Source organism: Pithys albifrons, chromosome Z, assembly GCF_047495875.1.
Source record: "Pithys albifrons albifrons isolate INPA30051 chromosome Z, PitAlb_v1, whole genome shotgun sequence".
Classification (NCBI taxonomy): domain Eukaryota; kingdom Metazoa; phylum Chordata; class Aves; order Passeriformes; family Thamnophilidae; genus Pithys; species Pithys albifrons.
In genome coordinates, this window is record NC_092497.1 from 26,143,839 (window position 1) to 26,171,331 (window position 27,493).

Genomic DNA, 27,493 nt, shown 5'->3' on the forward strand with positions numbered 1-27,493 from the left:
CAAGAATAAAATGCAACCCATGGTTTCAGTTTAAGAAACCTTGTTTATGTGCAAGAAATGGTGGACTTAATTCATCAGCTTAACATAATTAAATGGTGATAATAAAAATAAAAGAGTATGAAAACAGTTACTCACTAAGCTTGTGAGCTTCAGCTTCCACATTGGCAACACTAACTTCTTTCTGTATTTCACTTTTGTCGAGCATATTTGGAATGCCTGCTATCTAACAGATCAGAAAAACAAGATTTAATTATAGTTTTAGGTTTGATGGTAGAAAAGGGGTAAAGCCCAGTGCTGGTACACTAGGATTTGGTTGTACTATAGCCTGTGCATCAAATACAATGGCACAGTAAATACATCATTAATCTTTTCCTGTGATTTTCATCTTATTTGTACATTTTCTCCTTAAAAAAAGGCACTTTAATTTGCTGTTAGATTCAATAGCACTTTTATTTGTGCTCAGCTTCTAATTCATTTTGAAAACAAAGTATTAGGGGCTGCATGTTATATTTCAAATTTTCTTCTTGTATTTTAGTTAGTAACTACTTAAAAGGGCATCATGCTTTTTAGAGCAAATGCAGCACTTTGGTGTTGATTAGTACATCAATTATTCTAAAATCTTTATAAAACTTTTCATAAGTGATGCTGCTGAAGGTAAAGACAATTTCACTCTGGATTAAAGTCAGCTAAAAAAGTGCAAGTTGACACATAGTACCTGTCCATTCAATTACCTGCATTTTCTGTTCTTTAGAATCACACAATTGCAATAGGTACCATGAGGAATTTTGTGGCAGAACTTCAAGCAGGCTCAGAGCAGGGTGGTTCAAACCTGCCATCAGTGCCACTTCATCGTGCTGGTCAATAGCCTCATTCACTTGGACTAAAGCTATGTGAACTGAAATGAAAGCAATGCTTATAAACAGCAAATAACTCTTTTGCAGGGAAAAAATAGTCCATTGCTCTCAGCATCTCATTTTTTTATAAAAGTCAACTAGGGTGGCAATCTTTATCTAGCAGAGAATTATATCTTTCAAGTCCAATCCTAGAAAAGAAAATCTCTGGCTCTGTGCAAACCTATGTGAGAGCAGTTCAACCACAGCTAAATGGAAGCTTATGAATGAATTTTGGCTCTATATAGAAGAGGGGGTCAAAATTTACAGTATTCTGCACACAAAAGAAACATAAGTAAACAGAGCAGGCAATAAATGATTTGATTCTGAACTGAGGAATCCTTAGAGGAAAAAAACACAAACAAACATTATTCCCCCTCCCCCAAAGATTAGTAGAGAAGGAGCAGCATGAAAAACAGTTGTAGACAGATATAAGCTACTTGTATGTATTTTGTAAGTTTCCATAGAGATATTTTGTTTGTTCAGGTGGACTCAAGTTGTGTTCAGCTGGAATCTGGGAGATTATGTGTTGTGTGCATACTTCCACAAGGATCCAGAATGGCTTACTGTTTATCTTATTGATATTGCCTTGAATCTCAGCTTGTGTCAGCAGCTCCTCATAGACATCTCTCTCTTCATCAGAGATTGTTCCATTCTAAGAAAACAAAAAATTTTTGTTAGTACACACAAAATAATTTGCAAAGAGAAAAGCTATTAGCAAGACTCACTAAAACTGCATGAGCTGAAGTATTTGCTGGATATATTTGTAAAGGAATTTATTGACCACATGAACTAAAGAAATTATCACTTCTTCATAACTGGCTGAGCAATTTTCTGCTTCCTGTGAAATAGCCATGTAAATATAGTGTAGCATTTTTAACTACAGAAATAATTAGTGTAAAAGAGTGAAGCAAATAATTTCATGTTAAAGATCTGTAGTAGAGGTTATATTTTATACTTAAAAAGGTGTATCTCTTTTTTACAACTTTTTAAACAGTAAATTTCTTTTTTCTAAAGCAGTTGATGGAGGAAAACCAGTCTTTAGTTTTAAGTCTTCTGGTATTTTTAGCCTTTGGGCAAAGTTAGGCCACACCATTCTCAGAGTAAATGTATCCTTACAAAATTGTTTATCAGCTTGTTGCATTGCCATTATTTCTCTTATTTACCTTGCAATTGTTTTTTTCTAATTGTACTAATTTTAAAATATATTTTAATTTTTAAAACAATAATGCTACAGCATAAGCAGAAGCATGAAGGAACATGTACTAGGAGTACTAATAAAACACCACTACCTTAAGTCTTGCATTTGATTCTTTTTTCCTTTTAGCTTCAAAGAGTTCATTCTGATAGTCCTCTGCCAGTTCCTCATCCACGTTGAGCAACATTGCATTTGGGTTCCTCAGAGTTGCAATGGTTTGCTCAGCTATTCCTTTCTCAACAGCTTCATTAATTGCTATTACTGCTGCATGCACTAAAATTAAAAGCACAGTCCTAAATTTTAGAAAGCAAAGTAGTCAAAACCATCACTGTTTTTTTCTGATTTATTTGAAAAGACTGATTAATTTACATTCAACAATTTACAGATTCCTGTTCAAACATCCCACTCCATGTTTCCTCTAGACTGCAGCACTCTGTGTTAACTCAAAGGTGGCATATCGCTGTCTGATCCATGTTCACTCTTCTCCCAACTAGGGTGAATATTTTACTGACAGAAAATAAAACATTATAATTTATTTTTCAAGTCCCATTTCATTTTGAAGGCAATTACATGCAGGAATTGAAAGGATTTTTGGTAATTTTTACCTTAATGTGGTTTTCTGTCCATAAAGATACAAGACCTATAAAAGTACTGTCTAAACTCAGTATATCTGGAAGAAGCTAGAGAAGAACAAGGAAATTCAAATCCCATTAAGCTTCTCCACTGGAAAAACACAGTTAAGACTCCACAGGCAGCATGCAGCCCTCCACATCACATCTAAGCCTGCCTGAGAAGAAGTGGTTCTTTGAACATGAGGATCTCCATAAATAACTGGGGTGCCTGAGAGACAGTGATGTAATGGTCCCTCTGTTTGTCACCTGCAAAGCCACGGGACTTCAAATGGAGGCAAAGAACACCCAGTGAGCTTTGCAGGGTTCTCAAAATGTTATTGCACAGGAAAAAAGCCACAGGACCCACTACAGGCATTTACCCACTTTCAGAAAACAGGAAAACTTCAACTACTAAATGTTTGACTCCAAGAATCTGAGAGTCAGAAAAACTTGTGGTTTCTTCACACATGAAAGTTGCTAAGGGTACAAATTCAAAACCCCTTGTAGCTGAATTAGGTGTAGAGGAGTGGCTAACACCCTCCTCTCAGTTATTCCCTGCACCTATATGGCCCTAAGATCAGTCTAGATGAAGGAGTTACACTTTATCTGGACCTTCATACTACAAAGAAAGCTCAGTGACTGTCTGGTGGCACATTAATCTCAGTGATTTTACAGACTTTACTATTTGAAATGTAATTTGTAATAAATGTGTGTCTATATCATATCCCAAAGGAGGAAAACTGCAGCTCCCCATTTATCACCACAGCAGCTTGTCTAGGATTTACTGTCATGGCACTAATGAGACGTTTGAGGGAAAATGCAATACCTATCTTTTTTATTCTACGAGTATTTGCTTCTATATGGCTCTGCAGAGAAAGTAACTCAGGAAACACCATTTTCTGGATTAAGTTTAGCTGAGAGACTAAGTATCAGAGTTTAGAGACTTTCAGTTTATGATAGAATTGAAAGATGCTTCAGACTTGGGGGTTTCAAAAAACAAAGGAGTGTACAAATTTAGGAAAGTACAAAGAAGTGTACAACTTTAGGAAAAGAAAAAAAATTAGGAAAGAAAGCAAATAATTGGAAACTCAGGAGGGGCAAATAAAGCATGAAGTGAAGCTATACATCCTCAGAGAAGTTACTGGAACAACTTGCATGTTTGTTGGTGGATAATCTTACCACTAAGTTCATGCCAGAAAGTTGTTCTAAAATGATTTCCCTCCAGTTCAGCACAGTATCAGATGGGAAATATAAACAGCTAGCAAGGTGGAGGAGCTATGAGCAGACACACACAGTGGTTCGTTTGTCATTAAAATTTGTGAAAAGAGGAAGTTCACTTGGACATCAGGAAACTGCTCTTCATTGTGAGGGTGGTCAGTCTCTGGAACAGGCTCCCCACAGAGGTGGTCACAACACCAAACCTGTCAGAGTTCAAGAAGCATCTGGACAATGTTCATAGATGTATGGTTTAGTTTTAGATAATCCTGTGAGAATCAGGGACTTGGGCTCAGTTATCCATATGGGTGTCTTCCAACTTGAGACATTCTATGATTCTGTGTACATTCTATCGGTTTCAAGGGGCTAAGAGATATCTGTCCTTCTTAGAAACACATCATCCCAACACCTTCATAAAACAAAACACATAAGAAGGATGTAATTTCTCCACAGTTATGTAAGAAGCCTCACTGACCTAAGTGGAGCTAGCAAAAAATAGTCAAAAATAGGTTCAAGATTAGAATAGAAGTGAACAAATATTGGTAGATGAGAATCCACCTACCAAGAGAAACAGTGAGAAGCCTGACTGGACTAAAAAGAGCAGGCTAAAAGTATGGAATAATAGAGAGGATTCCTTTGTGGAATAAGCTGTCTATCAAAGCATTTAAACTTAGTCTTTGAACACTGATTTCTACAGTTGATGGTAGCAAAGTAGGAGTTACCAGCACTTATTTCACTTCATATCTGCTTGTGCATACTCCATTTAGGAAGAAGGATGGTAGACCCCTTCCTCTGTCAGGGTGTCCATACCCAGACTTACTAGTGTGTGAAGGTTGCCACAGCAATGTTTCCTGTTCTGAGGCAGAGTATGTCATCTATAGCACAATCCTTGCCCAGAGGGACAGGAGCAGCATCAGGAAACCCTGCCTTTAAGACTGAAAACATTTCAGAAATTAAAGGAAACCCTAAACACTAGAATAAGGCTTTCAGAGAAAGATGTTCTAGCCTTTTTGTCTACAGAGAAAGCTCCCTGTAAAAGTGTTTGGTAGTCATTAAATTTCTGAAAATCCACTTAAAAGTGGGGGAGGGGGGGGGGGGGGAGGGGAGGGGGGAGAGAAGGCAAACTACCCCCATTTTTGGTGGTACCATTTTAAGCGACTAGTTTTGGAGGAGCATGCACATACTAAGCAGGCTTCAAAATATATAACACAGATAACATGAATCAACATCAAGTGTGTTTTAAGTAAGTTCTGGAAATTTACACACAGTAAGTAACATCATGAATCAGCTTGTTTCTCTTATGCTTCTTTTCAAGGTTTAACAAAGTTGCAATGGAATACACTAGAGCCAACCCTTTTGTTCTTCAGTTTACACTTCCGAAAAAGGATAAGACCTCAAACAAATTATGTAGAGTTCAAGTGCCAATATAAGAAGAGATACTTGATATACCATTTAAATGGAAGCAATTTTTTTTGCTATATTGCTTCATTCCACCAAACCCCGCAGAAGCAAAAAAAGCAAACATTCCACCCCCCACCACAAAAAAACCAAAAAGCAAACCACAAAAAAACCCTCCAAAAGTAAATAGAGAAAACCACCCAGATTTAGACTCAGAAGGGCCATAACTGTTCAGTTCCTCTAAAAAGGAAAAGTTTATTCCAGATGCATCAGTAGGACCTAGCCTTTAACAGAGTTCTACCATGCCAGTGGTCAGACAGATTGAAAGCTGCCCACAGAGTCAAGCTCATTTATACACAACCATATGTGAGAGAGTTGTCTTTCTGGAACTGTGACTTGTCCTCACAGCAACGTGTCTGAGTGATTTAGGAAAACTGCAAAAGGCCACCAAAAAAAAAGAACCAAGACACAGAGAAGGCTATGTTGCTGTGGTCCATTGTATGGTGCAGAGGCATGCAGAGACCCCAATTCAATATTCTAGAGGAGCACTAGCCACCAAAACTTTAAACCTATCTAAATTATTCTAAGAAATCTTTGCTTCTTGTGCACTTCCTGTGGATCAATGGGGAAACTAAAAAGCACAGACTGAAAAATTGCAAGAGTTCTTTTAACAGGGAAGCAATGCAATAGTCAGTGAAAACTTGCTTGCTTTTCTCTCTACTTATGAAGATGTTGCAAACTACGCAAATTAAAACATAGGAAATATTCTGACACCATTCTGTCAAAGTATTCACTACAGAACAAAACATGATCCACACTTACATGCAGCTTCGTCCACTGATAATTCACTGGCCAGAATCCCACCGATTTTACTGAAAGATGGCATCTGTATGCCATACTTCTCTAGCTCTTTTCGCATGTTGCTGATTTCTTCCTCTATTCATGCACACAAAAAGAAATATTATCAGAACAAAAGAATAAGAATTTCATTATGTACCACCATACCTACAAACATGGGTGCAATTTTTTTGGTCAGGGCTTATCAGTTTTCCTCCCCATTTTGAAAGAATCTAAGACATGACAAGTATTCCATGCAAACTCACTCCTTCTGTCCTTCAGAGACTGATATTAATTAAAAGTCACAGCCTCCCACCTGTTTAATTAGAATGGATTTGGAACAATGTTGTCAGGAGTAACACCATAATAGAAAATATATACACGTTTAGTGGATTTACAGGGTGAAAAGAACATATGATTACAAAAGCAGTTTTTACCTGTGAAGTCTACTTTTCCCAGAAGGTCCTGGATCTGTGGAGCTAATCCTAGTTTGAAGAGATATAAACTGCAAAGAAGAAAATAAGAATTTAAAAGTGCATGCGGTTGAGGTGTTTGCTTTCTGTACAGGAGAAAAGCACTTTAAGGAAACTTGCCCTTTAAACCTTGTCTTTCTTAGGCCATTACAGAATGAATTATCTACAATTCTCTTTATGCTGTATTTTTAAGTTTTATGAACAATCTTTTTTATTTCCATGCAGCATCTCTAAGAGAGAGGCACTGTCAGTACCTCAGATCACAGGGCATGTGTTAAGTAGAAAACCTTAGTGAAAGACAGTTAAAGAAATGCAAAAAGTTAGGATTGGCAGAAAATCAAGAAGGGAATGCACTTCAGTACAAGCTTATAGTTAGGATCTATGTGCTGTTCCGATTTGCATTATTACATTCCTGTAATTAATAGCCAAAGACAGTGACAACCCTTCTTACTCAGTGTAGAGAAACAAGAAGCTGTAAGTCTACCTAAGACCACCTCAAATATATTTGTGTCATTAGCTATTTAACTTTTGGAAAGTGAAGGGAGATTAATTTAAAGTGCTGTCCAAGAACTAATATTTTTGTTCCAATATAGCATGAAAACTACCTGTACCCATTATTTCTACAGCTCTGGGATGCTATCTGAAAAAACAACTGAGTTCATACATATCTTCTCAGTATCTCTGAAAAACAAGGCATGTATATATCTACAAAAAACTGATGTTTCTATAATTTATCATTGAAATAAAATGAGTTTATCAAGAAGGGATCAAAATATATGGATTTTAAAAACAAGACTGAAATAATGCATTTCTCCAAATGGATTGTTTTCCACATTTCTTTTAACTTCACCCCAACTTCATTCATTGAAAATGTGCATTGTGGCCTAGGGTTTCAGCTTCCAGGTAACAGTTCCCTTTCCTGTTTTGTTGTAGAGAATTTTTTTGCTCTTGGGAAATTATAGGATATTTCAAAGCAAGTATTTGTAGCTGCTGTATTTATTTCAGAGCACACAGAATCAGCATTTATCTTTCATGCCACCACACCTACTGCTCAGCCCTGCCACAATCTGGACGAACACAACAGATCTCAGGTAGGCTGACACTCTTTTGCAGCCTCTCAAAATCATTGCTGCTGCCGTTCTCATCTTTCAAAGCTGTCTAATTTAAGTTAGTTATTGCAGGAAAATTCCTCACAGTATATAGTAATGAGCCAGGTTTCTCTGTTACCCTGATCTGCCTTCTAGTCTTTCCTGGTAGATAGAGATTTTGCTCTAAGTTTGAGACAGGGACACAATCCTTGCTGAAGCACTGGGTGTCATACAAACAGCTATGGAGATCAGCAGCATCACAGGGCTGTGCTGGCTGGTTTTTTTGAGTCACCACAATAAAAAGACTCAGGAAGAAATACTGTTATGAACATTAGAGAATTAAGTTTTTGCTGTTTAGCACTTCCAGAAGGATATTGAGCCATGTGTGATTCTTCCTAAGCTCCTTTGTTTTGGACAAATTTACTAACCAGCCACCAGATGGTGCTGAAAATGTGTTTCGAGTCTCAGGGAAAGTAAAGACACTTCTACTCCGAGATAAGGTATAATTTCACTTGAAACAGCTTGCTTAACGCATTATAGTGTAATTTGAACCTCAGGGAAGCCATATAAAGTCAAAAGCAGAGTATCTTGCGGTTAAGAAAGGTGAATATGAGGCATCAGGAAAAAGGTAGAAACAAAGGGGAGAGAGCAGTTCCCAGGTGAAACTCCCTTCAATATGAAGCATCACCCACACAGAATTGCAGCTCATATCAGGCAGAGATTCCTGGGTCTTGTTTTATGCTTAGCTCAAGTACAACATGTCATAAAAAAACCAGATCTGAAAACAGTGTACTTTTAAAGCATGCTTGTTATTCTAATGTTTCCTAGGAAAACAATGTTTTGAAGCTGTCTGGCTTCAGAGGGATAGTTTGTCTAGGATGCAGCAGTGATGTGCAAATAATACAAAAACTGAATTTTCCAAGGAATAAAAAAATATTTCTAAGCACTGTTATTTATGAACAAGGATCACTATTAGCATCTGAATTTTATTGATGTTGTTCTTAACCTCATTTAGTCCTGTAACAAAACCAAATCAGATTTTACAAGACAAAAATGGTGCAAGAAATGAAACTTATACCTTTATATTTTTTAAGTCAGGCTTTCAGTATTGGTGTTTCAACAAGAGAAAAGCAAGGGGTAACTATATTCAACAGGAGTCTAGAAACTGTTTGCTAAGTCACTCCTTCCTGGCCAGAGCACTGCTGTATTTGACAGGACAAGTCATTCCACATGCTGTAAGTGAAACAGTCTTCATTTCAGACTTGAAACAGGACATATCCTAAAAATATATATTTAAACTATTATGCTTAGAGTAATTGTCTATTTTCATGACCTCTAGCAGCATAAAGATCAAAAAACCACCAAATTACTAGTGACTTTCCCTGCAAAATGTTAATATTTCAGATGACAAATAGGCCCTTTAGATTGAACTGTTTGTTCCTATTGTCTACTCTTAAGGCTATTTCATGCCTCTTAAAGGGGCATTTTAAAATGGTCTTATAAATTTACACAAGTTGTGCATGCTGATTGTGCATAAATGCATTCATGTAGAAAAAATCTGAGGTAAAGATGGTTTCGAGATTTTCAAGAATGAGAATATCTTGTGCTAAATTCACATAATTTTGTTGCTTCAGAGTAATGACTTCATAGCAACTAAGAAAGAATACAAAATAAATCAACCCCTCACCTCTCTGAGAAAGTGTTTTCCAAGTTATAAGCCTTTGAAAATTTATCATGTGCTGCAAGATGCATCAGAATTCAGCATTAAAGCCCAATGGTGACTCTTTATATAGTGGTCATGTGTATCTATGCTACTATGGCAAAGTTGAAAATCCTGCTTGCAATTGCTGTTTCTCAGTGCTGGGATGTGGGACCCTGAAAACAACAAGGACATGGACCTTTCGAGGGTAAGTAAACCATGTACTGATTCCTTGGAGAGGATACTGTGACAAATCCAGAAAGCAGAGTGGTATGTGGTGTGGAGCTGAGGAGGCAGACACCAGCAGATCAGTACTTACAACGTCAGCAGAAGGGAAACACAACAAGACTCCTACAGCTCAGCATTCCTCTGATGTCAACCCAACTAAGAACACTGCTGGCCAAGCAAAGTGCAATGTCCTTACTTCTATTGTTTCCTAGACAGATTTCAATGTAGTCTGTGCATTAAGTACTGACATCAGAGTTTGATTTGAAAGACTCCAGTGAAGGACTTGTGGCATGCATTGTAGGAAAAGTTATGGAAATAAGCAAAACATAATCACTGTTTCTTCTACTATTGCATCCTGCAACACATGCAGGCACAGGGGCCTACAATCCCATAGGAAAGCATCATAAATGAAAGCATTCCAGGCCTATTTGGTGTGGCATGACACATTTGATTTAAGGCCCTTTTCTAAAATAATAGCACTGAAATAAAAAAAAAAAAACACAACAAACAAACAGTAAGTACAGAGTTAGACCTATGTGTTCATATGCAGCAAGGAAAAGTAAATTAAACAAGACAAACTTGGAAGTGAAAGCTAAGAGAACACAGACTTATTCCGATACCAGCATAAATCTTGGGGTATGTTGATGGAGAAATGAAAACTTCTACCAAAGGTCAACCCACATGAAAATCAGTTCAAGATAAAAGTGTTATTGCCATTGCAAAGACGAGGCAGATATTAAGAATGTATTGATGGCATTGTTGTTTATGTAGCATTCAAATCCACAGGTAATAACATCCTCTGTACATGAGGAAGCAAATACTGAAAAAAGTGAATATGTAGTTCCATCTCCTGCAAAAAGTTTGAGCTGGCCCACAACATGGCTGTGGGGGTACACAGACCACAGTGTCAGATGGTTACCGGTATAGCCCCATGCATCCTCTGTAGGAAATCACTTCAAGACACTTGCTATCAGAACAGACTGCACTACCAAGTTACAGGTGATAACTACCTTCAAAGAGTCCTGGTGACACGTCCCAGTTAACATTACACCAGGTATAATAACTTCAAGAGGTAACACTTGTCAGAGGACAAAAAATACTGGGCTGACAATTGAAAACACGTAGCATGCAAAGGAGAGTGATGAACTTTAGTAGTAGGTCTTAGTTACTGGCAGTGAGTGCACATCCCAGAGTGCAAGAGGGGGCACATAATTTGAATTATTAGCCCTAAAACAGTTTCAATAAAGCATCTATTGAGTAGTTTCTGCCTGGTAGCCCGGGAGCAGCTGATGTTTCTTTGAACACAGTTAGAAACATAGAAGAGAGTTTGAGGTGCAAGTTAATTATGTTTTCTGAAAGCTTAGTTGCAAGAAAGTAATGAGAGGGAAAGGCCTCTAAGTGCAGGAAATTAACTAGGAGAGCCACAGGAGGGTGGAGGTGTCTGCCAAGTCCACTGTCCCTCACACCAGGAAAAGCACAAGGCAGATGTTTTTGTGCTAAACATCAAGAAAATTGTTAAGGCAGGACATCAAAAATTTTTAAGGTCTATTTTCAATTGTGTGGTCAAAGCCTCTCTAACTTTGTTTTCAAAATCAAGCTGCTCAGAATTTTGAAATCTTGGAACATGTTAATTTTTATGTGAATTACCTCAGAATAGAGTATTTGCTTCACTTTTGGTGCAGAAAGGTGTCAGCTCACAATCACTTGCACTCTGATCAGCCTATCTGCAGCAGGGTTTTGTTGATTTATTTGATTTCTGTTGCAGTATGTGTTTTGAAATTGAATGAGCACTTTGTGAGGGGATGTACTAGTGACACAGGGATGTATGTGCTAAATTCAGTAGTCCTTAATTTCTGTTTAGAAAATAATTTGGCCAATAGTCCTGACAAAGGTCAAGTTTTGTCTCCAACCTAAAATTAATGAACTTCTAAATTGTGACAGATTTTGGCATTCTGGTTGCTCTAAAGCCATTTCAAGACTTACACTCCCAGCTTTGGCAGCTACTGTGACTTTTATTCCCATCACCAGTTACCTTAGAGCATGAATGCAGTATATCATACGAGGGATGTTTTTCCTATCGTAGACATCTGTGGTCTCTGGATAAAAGATCTAAGAAGCAAAGAGCACATAATTAAAGAAGACGACTTATTACTGAAAAGAAAAATTTACTTTGCTTAACCACAGCTTAAACTTAGACAATTTCAGCTGTTACCTCTATACAGTTATGAATCAAATCTCTTCTGATGTTATTTTATCAGTTGTTTTCATAAGGAAGAACTTTAATAAAGCATAAAAGCTACTTAATAAGAGGGGGACACAAGAAACATAAGCAGACAGCATCTGAATAAGATTTTTAGAAAAGGTCTTTTGGCATAAACTCAGCCAGTAGTGCTTGTCCTCCTACAGACACCCAAAACCTGGAACATAGTTACAATTTGCAAAGCCTCATTGCAAACCAACCTATCAAGTAAGGTTTAAAAGTGCATAATTCTAATTGCCAGCACTGTGAACTTTGTGAATACATAATTTACAAAGATATTTACAGAGAGCAATATTGAACAATTTAGCCAAGAAGTCACATCATAAGTTCCAGTTCTGGTTCTACCACTAATTTGTTCCTGGCCTTCATCCCAGTCACTAAACACGGTTTCTCCATAAAAATATAATAAAAGATCTAGTTAACCGTGAGAGTTGGCAGCATGCTTCCAGCCCAGGCAGAGCACTTGAGGCTGAACAGTCCCATGGTTAATAGGACAATACTGAGTAAGTCAGGAGGACAGTGCCCTCTTCATCATTTGCTCAAAACAGCTTTGTGAGAGAGAATCGAAAAAGCTTTTGGCCATGACCATCCTCTGGAACAGAAACATAATCTGTTAGAGGAGGGATGACAGGGTGGAAATCAGCCAGCTGAACTGAGGACACAAGGGCTCAACTGAGGGAAAAAAATCCTGACCTCAAAAAGGCAGGACCCTTCCTGTCTCCATGGCATTTTTGATGGTAGCCATGGGTGCTCTTTTCCGCTTATAGGTGCCTGCACTGGGTTTGCTTATAGTGGCTGGCCATTAGTCCATGTAGTCCTTCCAGCAGCTGCCTGAGCACTCCCACCGTGCCTGACCAAGGTGCATCTGGCAGCACCAGGGCTGCCGTCACCCAGGCAGCCTGGGCAAGGAAGTGCTCACCCCACGCTGGTGTGCGGGCACCAAACTGTCCAAACAAGCAGCATAGGTGTTTCTGCACAGCCCTTCCTTAAAGGATTTTCATCCAAAATAGACTCACTGGTGCCCAGAAACAGCAGCGGAGGGGAAGGATGACAAGTGAAGACCCACAAGGAGGAAGATAAACATAAGAGGTGACCCAAGAAAGTAGCTGGTGGAAGGAGAGCAGCAGCATAGTCATGCAGATGCACTGGAGAGTGCAAGAACAGTCTGGAAACAGGGTAGAAGCAGAGAAACTGGGACGTACATTAAGAGGAAGAGGCAGCAAGAGACACGATGCGAAGAGGTAACCTAAAGGAAGCAAATATTTAAGTTTTCTGTTTTAAACCACATTTCTTTCAGGCCCCCCCAGAGACTATGCTTGCAATAAGGTTTAGCTACAACACTACTACTGTCCCATTTGTCTTCAAGCAGCGGAAGCAGCCTGAGCATTTCCACCCACAACTTTCCTTCACAACAGCCTCAGCCAACATATATCGGCAGCAGCAGCACAGAACTGACACTCCCACTGCTTTCTACATTACCTTCTCTTTAATTTTGTTCTCTGAATCACCCCCTCCCTGTAGAATTACAGTAAGAAGTGTTTATGCTCAAGCAGCTGAATAGAGATCTCAGTTCGACAATGCCTTGAACCACTTTCTTTGCTAAAATTTGAAGGCTTACCTTAGGCAGACCAATGGACTCCATTGCTCTTAACCACTGTACAGTGTTGTCAGTGTGCCGAAAATGAAGGCCAGATCTCTATTGAAAACACAGAAGGGAAAGATTTTAAAAATCACATTAAGAAAATTCTGTAGTTATTGATCCTCCTGTTGTTTCCCAGTTTTATATCCTGAAGCTGAGTTCAAGGAATTTTCCCTTGTTTGAACCTGGAGACCAAAGTCTAACAGCCTCACTTCTGCTAATGAGGTACCCTAATACATCAACATGTGCCCCTCACTGAGTGCTGCACATTCTTTCATGTTATGTAAGCCAGATTTGTATCCATAAGGGTGAACTATGATTGAAGTGGAAATTTGTACAGTCCTTTGGTAGTTATTTGAGCTTCAGGAGTAGAGGCTGGATGTTAAATACCAGGAACCAAAATACAGAAGTGGTAACACAGCTCAGACACTGTTCTGAAGGAGAAGAGATAAGGGAGCCTTAGTCAGTCTTCAGTTCTACCTGACTGACCCTCCCTATAGCCTATTCAAGCAGCATAAGAACAAAGTGGGAGAGCATTGTGTTGGGGTTTTTTAATTAATATTTTCTTTTACAGTAAAGACAGAAGGAAAGCCTGAACTGAAGTTTTGAAGGTTTTCCAGAGAAACATTTAAATGTAACCAGAATTCTTAACCATGGTTCTGTTAATCATATGGAACCTAGGCAATTTCTTAACTCTCAAATTCAGTTATTACACCTTAAAAATGTCCACTTCAAATTTTTAATGCCCACTCTACATGTTGAGATAACACACTCCATAGTGGAACTGCTGTATAATGCATTCCATAGTGGAACTGCTGTGTACAAAATGTATCTATTTTTATATTATCAAGGGTCTTAGAGCTAACAAATTACTTGCACAGGTAACTAGATAAGCTCACTATTAGCTTGTTTTTCACTTTTCAGTGTTAAAGTTGATAAAATAAACACACAGATCTAATGAGAAATAATTTTATAAATGGTAAAGCCCATGTTCTTCCTGGAGCTAGAAGTGTAATTCATTTAGCCTTAAAAACTTGTAGTGATATAAACACAGTTTTCCTAAGGGTGAAGTTTTTCTAACTTATTGTGCTGGCTTGTTACTGCTGTGAGTCTTCCATCTAGTCCCAACAGTCTTACAAAAGAGATAGAGAAAGTTAACCAACCATACTTGGTAATGTTTTAGAGTTGGAAGACAAAAATTTTTTTTGTTGTTTTTTCAGTGGAAGAACTGAGAAAGTTATTACCTTATAGCGTGTCTGTTCCACGTCATAGATCTTTTTGTCTGACACCACATTAGGTGCAAAGAATTTTGCAAGCTTGGCAAGGTAAACACCATTTCTCAAGCCTTCTTCCAGTTCTGTAGTTGGGGGCAGTTCTTCATCCAGGCAGACCTCCATCCATCTGCAGAGACATTTGAGAAACGTTATTTTTTGTTTTAATGTGACACCTCTTGCCTACAGACACCATACTTTTAATCTCACTATCACAATGTAATAACAGGAGAAAAGGGCAAGGGCTAAGGAGAAAATTCTCATATTCATTCACGTGGCAGATCAAAATGACTAGAAAATCGTATCTACAGTATATGATCATGATGCATTGAGAACCCTAAGGGGTCCAGCTCAAACCTTTTGAACAGCACCAGGCTTTTGAACAGACAGTAGTTTCAACTGAAAACTATAAGGAAACATGGAGTGCTGTGTATTATTTATGTTTGCATTTATAAAACTCTGGTAGCTATGCCAGTGCTGAACCTCTCGAACATCAAGGACAGCAATTACCAATTATGTGCTGGGTGAGGCTGGTTCTAATGCACTTGCTGATATGCTCTGCAGTGCAAGTTTGCAGCATGCCCATCTCAGTACAGAGCACTCCTGCAGATTACCCTCCTCCTGCAATACATAGGAGCTCTCCAATCTCACTCACAAGACACAGTGCCAGTGCTAGAGAAAGGGGTGAGGCTTTTTATTGGAAAGTCCAAGGTACTTTACGTATTTGAGCTCTGCCTGGAAGTATGTTGGCTGAAAGATGGCTTCTTGTTAGTGACAGTGACTTAATTCTCCAAAGTGGTAAACTAGTAATGCATTTGAGGCTTAAGATCTGATAGACATGGTGCCAGATAGAAAACAGTAATTAATTTAATGCATGAACACTTCAGAAGGCAAATAACAGACATGAAACCATATTATCCAGTATGTTTATAATGAGTAGCCTTGAGAAATTGCTTCCAAGGCACTCCTGAAAGAGATTAGTATCCTAATCACTAGACCAGAAGTTCCTTACATTGGTGGAGCAAGTGTTTTGGCCCTGTGATATTATTCTTATTTCTAGTAGCTAAATGACATTACAAGAGCTTTAAATCTGCTTAATTCTTTCCAGGTTTTTTTGTTATTCCCTTCCCCCACCCCAGTCAATCTCTGATGCTGCTAGAATATTAATACAAACAAGAAATCTGAAGGGCAAGAACAAAGTTGAAGACACTCTTTCACTATGCTTACTGTCGACTAAGGCAGTGTCACTGTAAGCAAGACAGCATTACAAGTCTAACATCACTTTCAAAGGGGTGACTTCAGAAACCAGAAAACTTGGATCCAAGTTGAAAATAAGCCAGTTTTTACTCCACCACAGAGAAGAAGAAAGCTCACTACAGCATTTTGTTTCACATTAAAACACTAGACAAATGTCCTACTCCATTACACTTTTGGATTTGTTACAGGAAATATGAAAGTTGTTTCACTGAAGCACAGACTACTGAAATAGCTTTTTAAGAAACCAACACCCATAAATCTGAAACAAAATTGCACAAAACTGCATGGAGGAAGATCATTAGAACTACATTTTGCAATATAAAAGCTGCTTCAGTGAGGACAATCATATTCCTGACAAGCTTCCTGGCTCCATTCTGCATTGCACATTCATGTGTTATGGGTCCATGCCAAGGGTCCCAAAAGTCATCCTTACTACTATTTTATAGACTAAATAGATGTACACATGAAGTAAAAGTGTCCCAATATTTGTCCTCTCCAAAAAAAGACAACAAGGAAGAATAAACAAAGTAAGTATATTCCAGGCAAATGTGGTTTTCACCTCAGCTAATTAGCTGTTCCTAAAGAATTTATTTCCTATAATGTGTCTTCTAGAAAAAGAGTTGTACAGATAAGCAGGAGAAGCTTGTTGAGGCACAGGAGATATTCACCATGAGATGAAGCTAACTCTAGCATTTCAGTAGACCACCTCCAGTGGTATAAACTGTGTGCCCAGAGTAGCATTTTGTACCTTAAAATAGATTTTTTTGCACTTCTATTGCTCTTCTTTATTTTGAAGGAAAATACTTTTCTGACATCTTCAGTCTGGAGCATAAAGAAAGTATTACATTGGAACTGTTTTTGAAGATACACACATGTGCCTCCACAAATTTCTTCCTTATGGTACAAAAATTTGGTATTTACATATAACGTTGAGGTGTTCCTCAAGCCTTAAATGAAATGCTGATCCAAAGTATAAGCTACTCCTCAGATTTTCAAACCTCCTGTAATTCAGCAACAGTAAAACTGTTGTGGATTTTTTTTCCCAGCATAGTGATGAGCATTTAAGAGTGATCTGGAACCATCCTGTTCTGCGTAAGGAGGCCACCCTGTCTAGTGGGTCAAGGCAGTACCCTGAGAAACAAACAGGAAACAGTATGAGTACACAAAGAGAGAAAAAAAATAGTAAAGTAGAATATTGTTGTCAAAACAACAAGTCTGGATAAACATACAAGGAAACAAGTCTCTTTTTAGAAGGAGAACATTAGTAGCCCAGTAGGGCAAAAAGGGGGGAAAATATAAGAGAGAAGTGAGGCAAACCTGAAGGATGCACAGGTTCTTTCCATTTATAGCCAAAAATCTGTAGGCTGTATCTCTCCTAGAAAAAGTCAGGGGTCAGCAATAGGTCAACTATAACTTACAGCTTTTGGTAATCAGTATCCAAGACTGAGAATGTAGCTTCAGCTCTATTACACATGAGATATGCTTTACCAATGTCTGGAAGTTGCAGAACTTAGGTACAAGATCTACTGTGAAAGGATTTACTCTGTTTTGCACATGTTTAGGAAAAAACCAGGATTTGAATTAAATCCTGCTAATGAAAAAAACAACCTTCTAACTTAGTTATGCAAACAGCTTCTCAACTCTGTTACTCTCTCTCTTAGAACTTCTTGAGACATCATGGAATCATAGATTGATTTGAATTGGAAGGGACCTTACACATCAGCTAGCTCCAATCCCTCTGCCATAGGCAGGGACACCTTCCACTAGACCAGGTTGCTCAAAGCCCCGTCAAGCCTGGCCTTGAACACTTCCAGGGATAGGACATCCACAACTTCTCTGGCCTATGCCACTGTCTCACCGCCTTCACAATGAAGAATTTTCACCTAACATCTAATAGAAACCTACCCTTTCTCTACCATTACCCCTTGTCCTTTTACTGTATGTCTTTTTAAAATGTCATTCTCCAGCTCTCTTGTAGGACTCCTGTAGGTACTGGGAGGTGCTGTAAGTTCTCTCCAGAGCTTTCTCTTCTCCAGGGTAAACAACCCCAGCTCTTCCAGATGAGGTCTGTCCTCACAGGAGGAGTGCTCCAGCCCTATAACTTTTGTGGCCCTCTTCTAGCACCTGCTAGAGCAAGTCATGTCTTTCCTGTGCTGGGGAACCCAATCCTGGATGCAGCACTCCAAATGGGGTCACACCAGAGCAAAACAGAGGAGCAGAATCACCTACCTTGACCTGCTGCCCACACTGCTTTTGATGCAGCTCAGGACACCACTGCCTTTCTGGGCTGCAAGAGCACATTGCTGGGTCATGTTGAACTTCCTGTTACCAACACATCTGCAGCACTTTTCTCCCCAGTGCTTCTTGCAATTACAGTTTTGTTCCCTGTACGTGGTTCAGTAAAAAGGCAATTGTGGTTTTAAACAGAAAGAAGCATTACTTCCAACCTTGTGAGGTTCTGCATTTTAAGACACGATTTGCCTGGTTTATGAAGGTTATTATATGACATGGTGCTGTCATCAGGAGCAGACTGGACTAAGAAAACTAGAAATCCTTGTACTTTTTTTTTCTTTAATTGAAACAGAGAATATCTGTGTGGCAGTAAGGATTCATAGGTACCTTTGGAGCAATTTATTTTTCTTCAGTACTAAAGAGGCAGCATTGCCTTTGCCTCACCAACTGTTTTCCTGAGCACACAGAACTGCAACATCAGCATTAGATTTAAGTCTATTGCAGAAAGTGTTGCCTCAAAAAAGTAGTTAACACCATTGTCATACAAGATGAAGGGCCTATAAGTCTATCTTAGCTGGTATGTTTTTCTTCAGTATGAGGCTTGTGGAATGACTATTATAGCTATCAAGTGTGCATATTCATTTCTGCCGTTTCTTTTTCTACAACAACCCCATAACTGATACTGTGTTTTTAGTAATGTTAACTCAGTGAAAAGATGTATGCCATGAAAAACTGATACAGTGGTGGTCAAGACAGTTGATTTGGTCACTCAAGGCTAATTGCAAACCCCACTCCATGATGGAGGGACAAAAGTCAATCTCATGAAGCAGATTAAAGCATACAGCATATCACTGAAGTTCTAGGCAGCACTGTCAAAAATTGCCTATCATTTGAACAGTGCTGCAGAGCTAACTGGGTCAGCTTTAGTCTTATCATTTGAGTCAAACATACATAAGCAGATATTTTCCTAAAGATTATTCTTGAGATCATACACCAGTGTGTATATGTAAAGCCTACTTTTATTTTCATAATACTGCAGTACTTGCTAGCACAGAAACAAAGGATTTGTCTTAGACAAAAAGCCAGACCTAGATCTGATCAATGGAAATACATCTTCAAAACTTGAGTTCCAATACACAGTACTTGAGAGTCTGCCAGAAGTGAGTAATTGAGGTACAATTTACTTTTGCTTTGTTCTGTTCTGCTCTAACTCTTGACAATCCAAAGCAGAGGTGTTCAGCAGTGAATTTCTGGCAAGATAACAATGGTGACTTCTATGCCAGACCGAAGAGAAGTAAAGAACACGCTGCTCACCAAGAGATCTAGTTTCCACATTTGTCCAAGCACTGAATAGATTGCCCAGGGAGGGTGTGGAGTCTCCCTCACTGGAGATATTTAAGAACCAACTGGACACAATTCTGTGCCATGTGCTCTGGGATGACCCTGCTTGAGCAGGGAGGTTGGACCAGATGACCCACTGTGGTCACTCACAACCTTAACCATTTTGTGAAAATAGCAGCAGTGCAATTAGCTCAGACTTGCACTTTAAAATAAAAAAAAAATGCTGAATCTTATTCAAGGCAAGGCCAAGGGAACTGGAAACACCAGTGCTGCACTATGAACTCAGCTAGTTACGAAGTTCTCATTGACTGTGTGGTCAGCAAAGCACACACACACAGAGACTGAAAATGCTGAAGTCTGTTCAGCAGAGAAGAGAGACTATGTTGTATCACCCACCCCAAAGCCCATTACTTTTGGCACACAACAAATATTGCAGCAAAATTTGTACTTGTGCTGGCGTGCCCTTTTATATTTATGCTGCAAGATGTGGATTCAAGGGCACTAGGTTTTTACCCTGTGGGTAACTGATCTTCAGAAAAGAAAAGATTGGACTCCAAAGCCAAAGCTCGGAGCACTGCATGCCACTATGAAGAAAGTGTGGTGAAGAGAAGGTAAAGATAAGTTACCATTCATTTACTACCTGCCTGGCTCACAACCAGAGCATTTCAGTCTAGTTCAGCACAACTGAAATAGATTGCTGACCTAGAGACTACGTGACCATCTCATTCCAAAGAAAGACAAAAAACCTCTTGTGGCTAGAAAATATGAGTAACAGCAATCAGAATCAAAGCAAAAAGTTAAAATTCTAACTTTAAATGTCAGTGAAGTGATGAGTTTGTAGGCAAGTCAAAACTTATCTGAAAATATTCAGAAATATACAGTCTGAAGCATGTGTATTCATCATTTAAAGTTCTTTCATACTATGTCTCTATTTTCTGAATCTAGAAATTTTTAAGAAATCTCATCTCTTAACTCTTCATTTGCTTTTTAATACAAAAAAAGGATATTGTTACATGCCAAATTCTCTTAAGTAAAGGAGGTTCAGAGCAGCAGAAGCAACCTAGGTGTGCTGTTTGCCTGAGTCTTGGGCAGTGGTGGCAGTGTTGAATTGTTTGTAAGGAAAACCTGTATGTCAACTTTGGAATTTGTTCTCATTATACTGCAAGTTTTGGCATGATACATCTCCTAAACCAGAAACCTTAGGAAAAGGTTATTTCACAAACAGCCACAGGCTATTTCCAGAGCAAATGCATGCAAAACTTCCAGCCATTCCATGAAAATAGATACATACAATTTGAATACCATCATGGCAAAAAGTATGAGTATAAAAAAGTGCACAAGCTTGGAGGCTTGACTTTGAGGCTGTGAAGACCCCAGTGGGCAGCTGAGAAAACCACTTTATTCAGACCCCCTTTTCCCCCTCGCGTTCTGGTGCATTCAGCCCCAAACATTCCTTAGAGCTGGGAGCCTTATCTCAAGCCAGAGCTAGAGCTCTCTGCAGCCAACTTACTCCTGGAGCCAGACACCTTGGGAAAATCATCTTCTAAATTTGAGGCTCTAGATTCATACTCCAGTGATGGTTTCTACTGCATCTCAAGTTTTATCCATCCTAAAAACTTACTTTGTCTGTGTATTGGGTTTGCATGGCCAGGTTTTGGCAGCGGGGGGGCCACAGAGGTGGCTTCTGTGAGAAGCTGCTAGAAGCTTCCTCCATGTCCGGCAGAGCCAGTGCCAGGCGGCTCCAAGACGGATGTGCCGCTGGCCAAGGCTGGGCCAATCAGAAATGGTGGCAACGCCTCTGTGATAACATATTTAAGAAGAAGAAAAAAAAAGTTATTTAACAGATGTTATTGTGGCCAGAGAAGAGAGGAGTGAGAATAGGTGAGATGAATTAATCAGACACCAAGGTCAGTAGAGGATGAGGAGGAGGAGGAGGTGCTCCAGGTGCCCAAACTGAGATTCCCCTGCAGCCTGTGGTGAAGACCATGATAAAGCAGCTGTACCCCAGGGGGAGGTAATCGACCTGCATCCTGTGAAGAAGACCCATGTTGGAGCAGGTAGATGCTTGAAAGAGGGCTGTGAACCTGTGGGGAAACTTGTGGTGGAGTAGGATCATGGCAGGTACCTGCAGACCTGTGGAGAGTGGAGCCCATGCTGGAGTAGATTTCCTGGCAGGACTTGTGACCTTATGAGAGACCCACTATGGAGCAGCCTGTGCCTGAAAGACTGTACCGTGTGGAAGAGTGACCCATGTTGGAAAAGTTCAACTGGTGCCGTTGCCCATAGGATGGACTCACATTGAAGAAGTTCATGGAGGACTGCCTCCCATGGGAGGCACCCCACACACTGGAGCAGTGGAAAGACTCTTCTTCCTGATCAGCAGCAGAAACAACCTGAGATGAACTGATCATAACACCCATTCCCTGTTTCCCTGGACAACTGGGTAAGAGGAGGTAGAACTTGGGAAGGAGGGAAGGGTGAGAGAAGGTGTTTTAAAGATTTATTTTACTTCTCATTAACCTCTCTGATTTTGTTAGTAATAAATTCAATTGCTATCCCCAATTTGAATCTGTTTTGCCTGTGACAGTAAAGTAAACAAACGTTCGCGGAGAGAAAGGACTTCACCAACAAGCTTATGAAGTTTATAGTGAAGACCTTTTATTTCACACAGCACACGGTTTATATAGGGTTAGAGGTACATCTTATTGGCTAAAAGAGTCTCACCCCAACACCCTAGAACTTCTAATTGGTTAAAAGCCTATCTCTCACAAGTCTGGTGTTTGTATTATCTCATCTCGATGTTTTGAGGTCCATGTCCGGAGATCAGGAAGGCAGTTGAGACATTCTCATGAAAACACTTGCAAGGAGTGACCGTCGCCTACCGGACAAACAGCAGGTGTGTGTCCTTGCAGGCTGAAATATCAGCATTATTCTCACGGAGCTGAAGCAGTTTGGATTGCTCAGAAATTAACTTTTTGCAAGCAATCTCACAACATGACAGTATCTGGTGAGTGATCTCTCTCTGGTATCTTTTCTCAACCCATGAACCCTTCATCGTATTTTCTCTCCCCTCTCTAGTTGCAGAGAGGAGTGATAGAGAGGCTTTAGTGGATACCTGGTCTCCAGCCAGAGTCAAACCACTGGACCCTGAAAGAAATCAAATTCTGTGATTGTCGATCACCAGAGCAGTGTGGTGAAGAAAGTGGGATATAGGTCATCCCGGTCACCAGTTCTCCTATGTTGCATACAAGAATTAACATGGAGGACACCACACATAACCTGGCTACACAAGATCTCAGAACTTCAGCACATAAAGTAAGTGCTAAATCCTTTAGCGAGAGATTTTAGATTAACTTGCAGTTGTCAATTTTTTTACACTTCCATAAGTCAGTTGGAATTCAAATTGCATATCTCTGGATCTCCAGCTAGTGTTAGATTTAGCAACATCTCAACTTTTCACAATTATGATTTCACCAGAGAGGATACTGACTTTCAGCAACAGCTATGCTGAAAGCTATGAAACATTCATGTATGGATTCTTTGTGTACAAGTGTTAAAACAATACAAATTTCACTGCACATTTAGTTGAGTTGTGCACACTGGCATGAAGTTTGTTGCAACATTAATTTCCCTGATCAAAGCCTTTCTGATGCACTTCATATTCAATTCAGATGAATAGAAGAAAGCAACACTGACAACTTGCCTGTCCTATACAGCACAGTAAACCAGCAATAAATCATGTCAGCAACATTTTTTTCACAACAGATACCTGCTGCCATGACAACACTGTCATATTTACAAAATAATCTTAAAGGTGTTTTAAAATTCTGGTTCACAAGATGGCAGCACAGATACTGTGTCCTGGTTTAATCTGTTTGATTGCAACCACCCTTTATGTGGGTTAATCAGTGATTAAAGTCCACAAGGAAAGGTGCTGCTCAGATGCCTGCGCTGGAGCCCTGGCATGGCCCCACAGCCATCTCAGGCTGCTGGGCACCCAGCAGCAGCCAAGTCCTGTTTACTCAGCAGTCCTGTGGTGGGGTAAAAACAGACTCTCCAGCAACACCACAACAGGCAACAGAAACATGCATGTATGTGTTTCAGAACAGCCTGCAATCTTTACTATCAGAAAGGCTTTGTTTTGCTGTCTTCTGTTTTTGCAGAGACAGTAGGATTTAGCACCGAGTATCAGGCACAAACTCCAAGACTGCTATGTGCAATAACACTGCTCAGTGGGGGCCAATGCTAACAAAGCCCAGGCTGATGGTCACAGGGATACTTCATCTTTTCCCCCTGCTCTTGGCCTGACTCCAAGCTGCCAGGGTCTGGTGACAAAAGCTGAAGAGGCGGGATAAAGCATTGCTGGGAAGGGAGCTCACCATGGTGGTGGAGGCTGAACAGCCACAGCAAGTGTGTCTTCCTAAGAAACCCCACCTGATTCTTCTCAGCAGAAACAACAGTACTGAACAGGTTACCTAAGCAAATGAGGTGGAAATATTAAGTCAGTGTTCAAATGTCTCAGGAGAGAAAAAGTATCTGCAGAAGGTGTGGTCTGAAGTATCCCTTTTTTTTTATGTGAAGTATTGGCTTTTCATTTGGATGAAAAAGGAAAAAAGGATGAAATAGAGCAGTCCTCTCCTAAAAACTTGCAAACCCTGTGCAATTAAGTTAACACAGCTTGGATTGACATGCATCACCCAGCTGCAGCGTCTAGACCTATTTTAATAGCCTTCTCTTCCAAAAGGCAGCGGAGACCACAGCAGCAGAAACACAAGTATTTCCTGTGTTAGTCTGGTAGAAGTGGCTCAGTGGCCCCTGTAAACCATAATTTCAGACAGATGACAGTCTCAAATCACAAATGAAATTTTAGGTAGTACAGACACAAGTTCTGGAGCAAGTATTACATGCAAACAAAATGGGTCTCCCTACAAATAAAGTAATGCTTTCATCTGAAAAAAAGAGAAGCTGAATTTTGCATATTAATTAATCTAACTTAATTTTTCACCAGTATAGACATTGATTTGATAAACAGAAGCAGACACAGCAATAAAAGAATTTTTATACAGTACAGCATTTGTTCATGTGGAAATCTTGCAAAGCAAGTTACACATAATTTTTGCTTTAGGAAAACACTGCACAGACTCCAAGGTCATAGTTTAGACTTGCACATTATATTGCATTTCTACCGGGTACTGCAGCTTGCTTTGCTCTATTGTGTCTTCTATAGGTGCAGTATAGTAGTACAGTTTAAGGCACCGCCTCTAAGCAGCATATGGTATTTCAGATTTAGCAATTTAAAAGATTCTGGCCTGGAATAATCTCATAGTCTTCCAAGCAATCCACTTGAGCAGAAGAATAGCAGAAGATACATGGTAACCTACAGAAATGTTGCTATAAAATAACTAATAATGAATCCTTGAAATAACCTTCACATTTCAGTCCTTCACACAATAGTCCTACAAATCTTAAGTTACAGTTACATAAGTATTCAACCAAAGTTCATACCCTGCCATGGCAGTAATTACTATCCAAATCCATAGAAAATAGAGTTGTATTTTCTATGAAATGGTTTATCCAACAGTCATTTTGATGAAGCTTCTACTAAAACTTAATCACAGTTGTCCATTAGGAAACATGCATCTTTTGTTAACCCTCTGCCAAAATCCTCTGCATCATCAGATGTGTTGTTTCTAGCTGCTGTCAAGCTAGAGACACAGGAAGGATAGCTAAAGAAACATCAAAGCAGCACAGTCATTTTTACAAGGAGATCTAATATTCTGTGTGTTTGCTCATTATCCCTGCAAAGTACTTTCCATGCAAATTTTAGTCCTCAGCTATGCAGGACGTTACTCTTTTCAAGTAAGAGTACGGGTACAATTATTATCACTATGTCTATAATAAATACACTTTTCTAAGGTAGAAAAGTGACTCAGAGGAGTACCTCCAGTGTAGTTTCAACACACAAACTTGTATGTTGTGTGGGTATTAATGCCAAGTTCATGATTCAAGACCATCAACAGAAGGACACAGCTCTGTTTGCAGTCCTGAACATTTATTCAGTAACTAATGCAGCTGGATCAACAGAAACCTCCAAAGAAGGTGCAGGCTAAAGACCATGTTGAGGCCACACAGGAGACCAATGATAGGGGAAGAAACCAAACTCAAACATGGCAGGATGCAATGCTGTTCTGACTCCTTGACCAGTTCAAGTCCACTGGACGAGATGCAGATATTTATCTATAACTGTCTAATATCTGACAAAGGTTAATTTTGTGAAAGCAACTAGCAGCAAGAATGCAGGGTACAGAAAACAGAAAAATAACCCAAGTAGTGCATCTACTAGACAGGCAGTTGGGACTCTTAAAGAAGGGTGCAGGACAGCAGCCAAGTCAGAATTTAAAAACACAGATGAGAGAACAAGGCATTTAAGAAGTGAAAAGACTGAAAGAGCTGTGGTATGAAAGGCTGAGCTGTTGTTCAAAGCATTTAGTGTTATGTAAACTCTGCAAAACTGCAACAAGAAGGAGTTTAAACTTTGTCCCATGTCAAAAAGAAACACAAGATAGAAGACCAAAGGTAAACCCAAGGCATTTAGGTGAAAAATGTTGTGCACAGCACCTTCAGTTACCTTTTGGTTTTCTTCCCATGATTGTGCAAGAAATGCCCCTCCAGCCCTCTGTGGCTGGAAAGACAGTATGCCCTTACCCCTCAGTAATAATCTATAAAATTATGAGAAGCACATGGATATATATCAGACCTGCAGTAGAAGAGAAAAATGCAGGCAACAGTATAACAGTATTTTATAATCCACAAAGAAATGAAATCCCAAGAAATTACTTATATTGCTTTACACTGGTGAAGATAAATGGCCTCTCTGTAGCAGAAAGTGGCAGAAGTATTCACAAGTGCTCTGCAGACTCACCTTTATAATCAGAAATATAAACTAATAACTGCTGAACAAAGCTTTGGATCCTTTGGATGATAAAATTTTGCCAGTTTCAAAACTGCATAATGTTTTCTACAGAGAGCTGAGGCACTCAGTTAACACTAATTTACATTATGGGTCATAACCAAAATTTCTATATGACATGACATTTAGACATGAGCTCTTGGAGAAGAACTGGCTGCAGTTTTTCCAGTCAAATTGGATTTTTTCTTGAGAACATATAACTAAAAGTTACATAAAATAGTCACAGGCATTTCAAACACAACTTTATTGGCAGCATTTAAGAGATTGAAATAAAACCATTCCTTTAAGAAAAGGGACCGGAGATATCAAGCAGTAGAACAAGCTCTTTTAGTTGCAAAACTCTAAAATATTACCTTGGAAAGCTTATATTAATGTAGTAAGCTAGCAATAGGACAGCATGAAAGCTAAGCTGTAGTTCAAAGCCTAGACTAGGAAGAAAAAAGTGATAGCAATAAACATGGTTAAAATTTAACAGTGCAATTAATCATGTCATGCATCAAAGACCCAGTGTCTGGTGACAGCACTTCAGTTTAAGGGGTTTGAGATCACCATCCCAACATCTGTGTACACAAGACAATCTCTTCAAGAACAAACAGTGATATACCCCTATCAGAGTGCTCACCAAGTGATAAGCATCTATCATCTATACCCCAGTATCCAAGTTACTCAAGACAGTAAGAGGTATAAGAAATACATAGTCAGATAAGAGCTTTCCAATCACCAGACAAGGTAATAGGGATTGGTAAAAGCAGGCTACACCAAGGACATTCTACTCCGCTCTGCCATCCCACTGCACCAACCCCCACCTTCCTGACTCCAAATATCATGTCATAAATTCTTTTTTCTGACTCTCCCCAGGTAGCCCTCATTCTCTGGCTAACTCACC

The 27,493-nt window shown here is 39.4% G+C and overlaps 1 protein-coding gene across 5 annotated transcripts in view; it reads right to left on the reverse strand.

Annotated features, from left to right (window-relative positions):
- IQGAP2 (IQ motif containing GTPase activating protein 2) overlaps window positions 1-27,493 on the reverse strand; it is a 130,866-nt gene that overhangs the window by 47,262 nt on the left and 56,111 nt on the right. For 2 of the 5 annotated variants that reach the window (XM_071581413.1, XM_071581409.1), the window contains exons 3-11: window positions 14,781-14,937; window positions 13,516-13,593; window positions 11,670-11,746; window positions 6,587-6,654; window positions 6,135-6,248; window positions 2,183-2,361; window positions 1,458-1,545; window positions 732-895; window positions 136-223 (exon numbers count right to left, since the gene is read on the reverse strand). In XM_071581413.1, the coding sequence (XP_071437514.1) occupies window positions 136-223; window positions 732-895; window positions 1,458-1,545; window positions 2,183-2,361; window positions 6,135-6,248; window positions 6,587-6,654; window positions 11,670-11,746; window positions 13,516-13,593; window positions 14,781-14,937 (1,013 nt within the window). Of the gene's footprint in view, window positions 1-135; window positions 224-731; window positions 896-1,457; window positions 1,546-2,182; window positions 2,362-6,134; window positions 6,249-6,586; window positions 6,655-11,669; window positions 11,747-13,515; window positions 13,594-14,780; window positions 14,938-21,258; window positions 21,304-27,493 lie in introns of those variants that run through there. The other 3 variants (XM_071581414.1, XM_071581412.1, XM_071581411.1) reach the window with 2 other exon arrangements.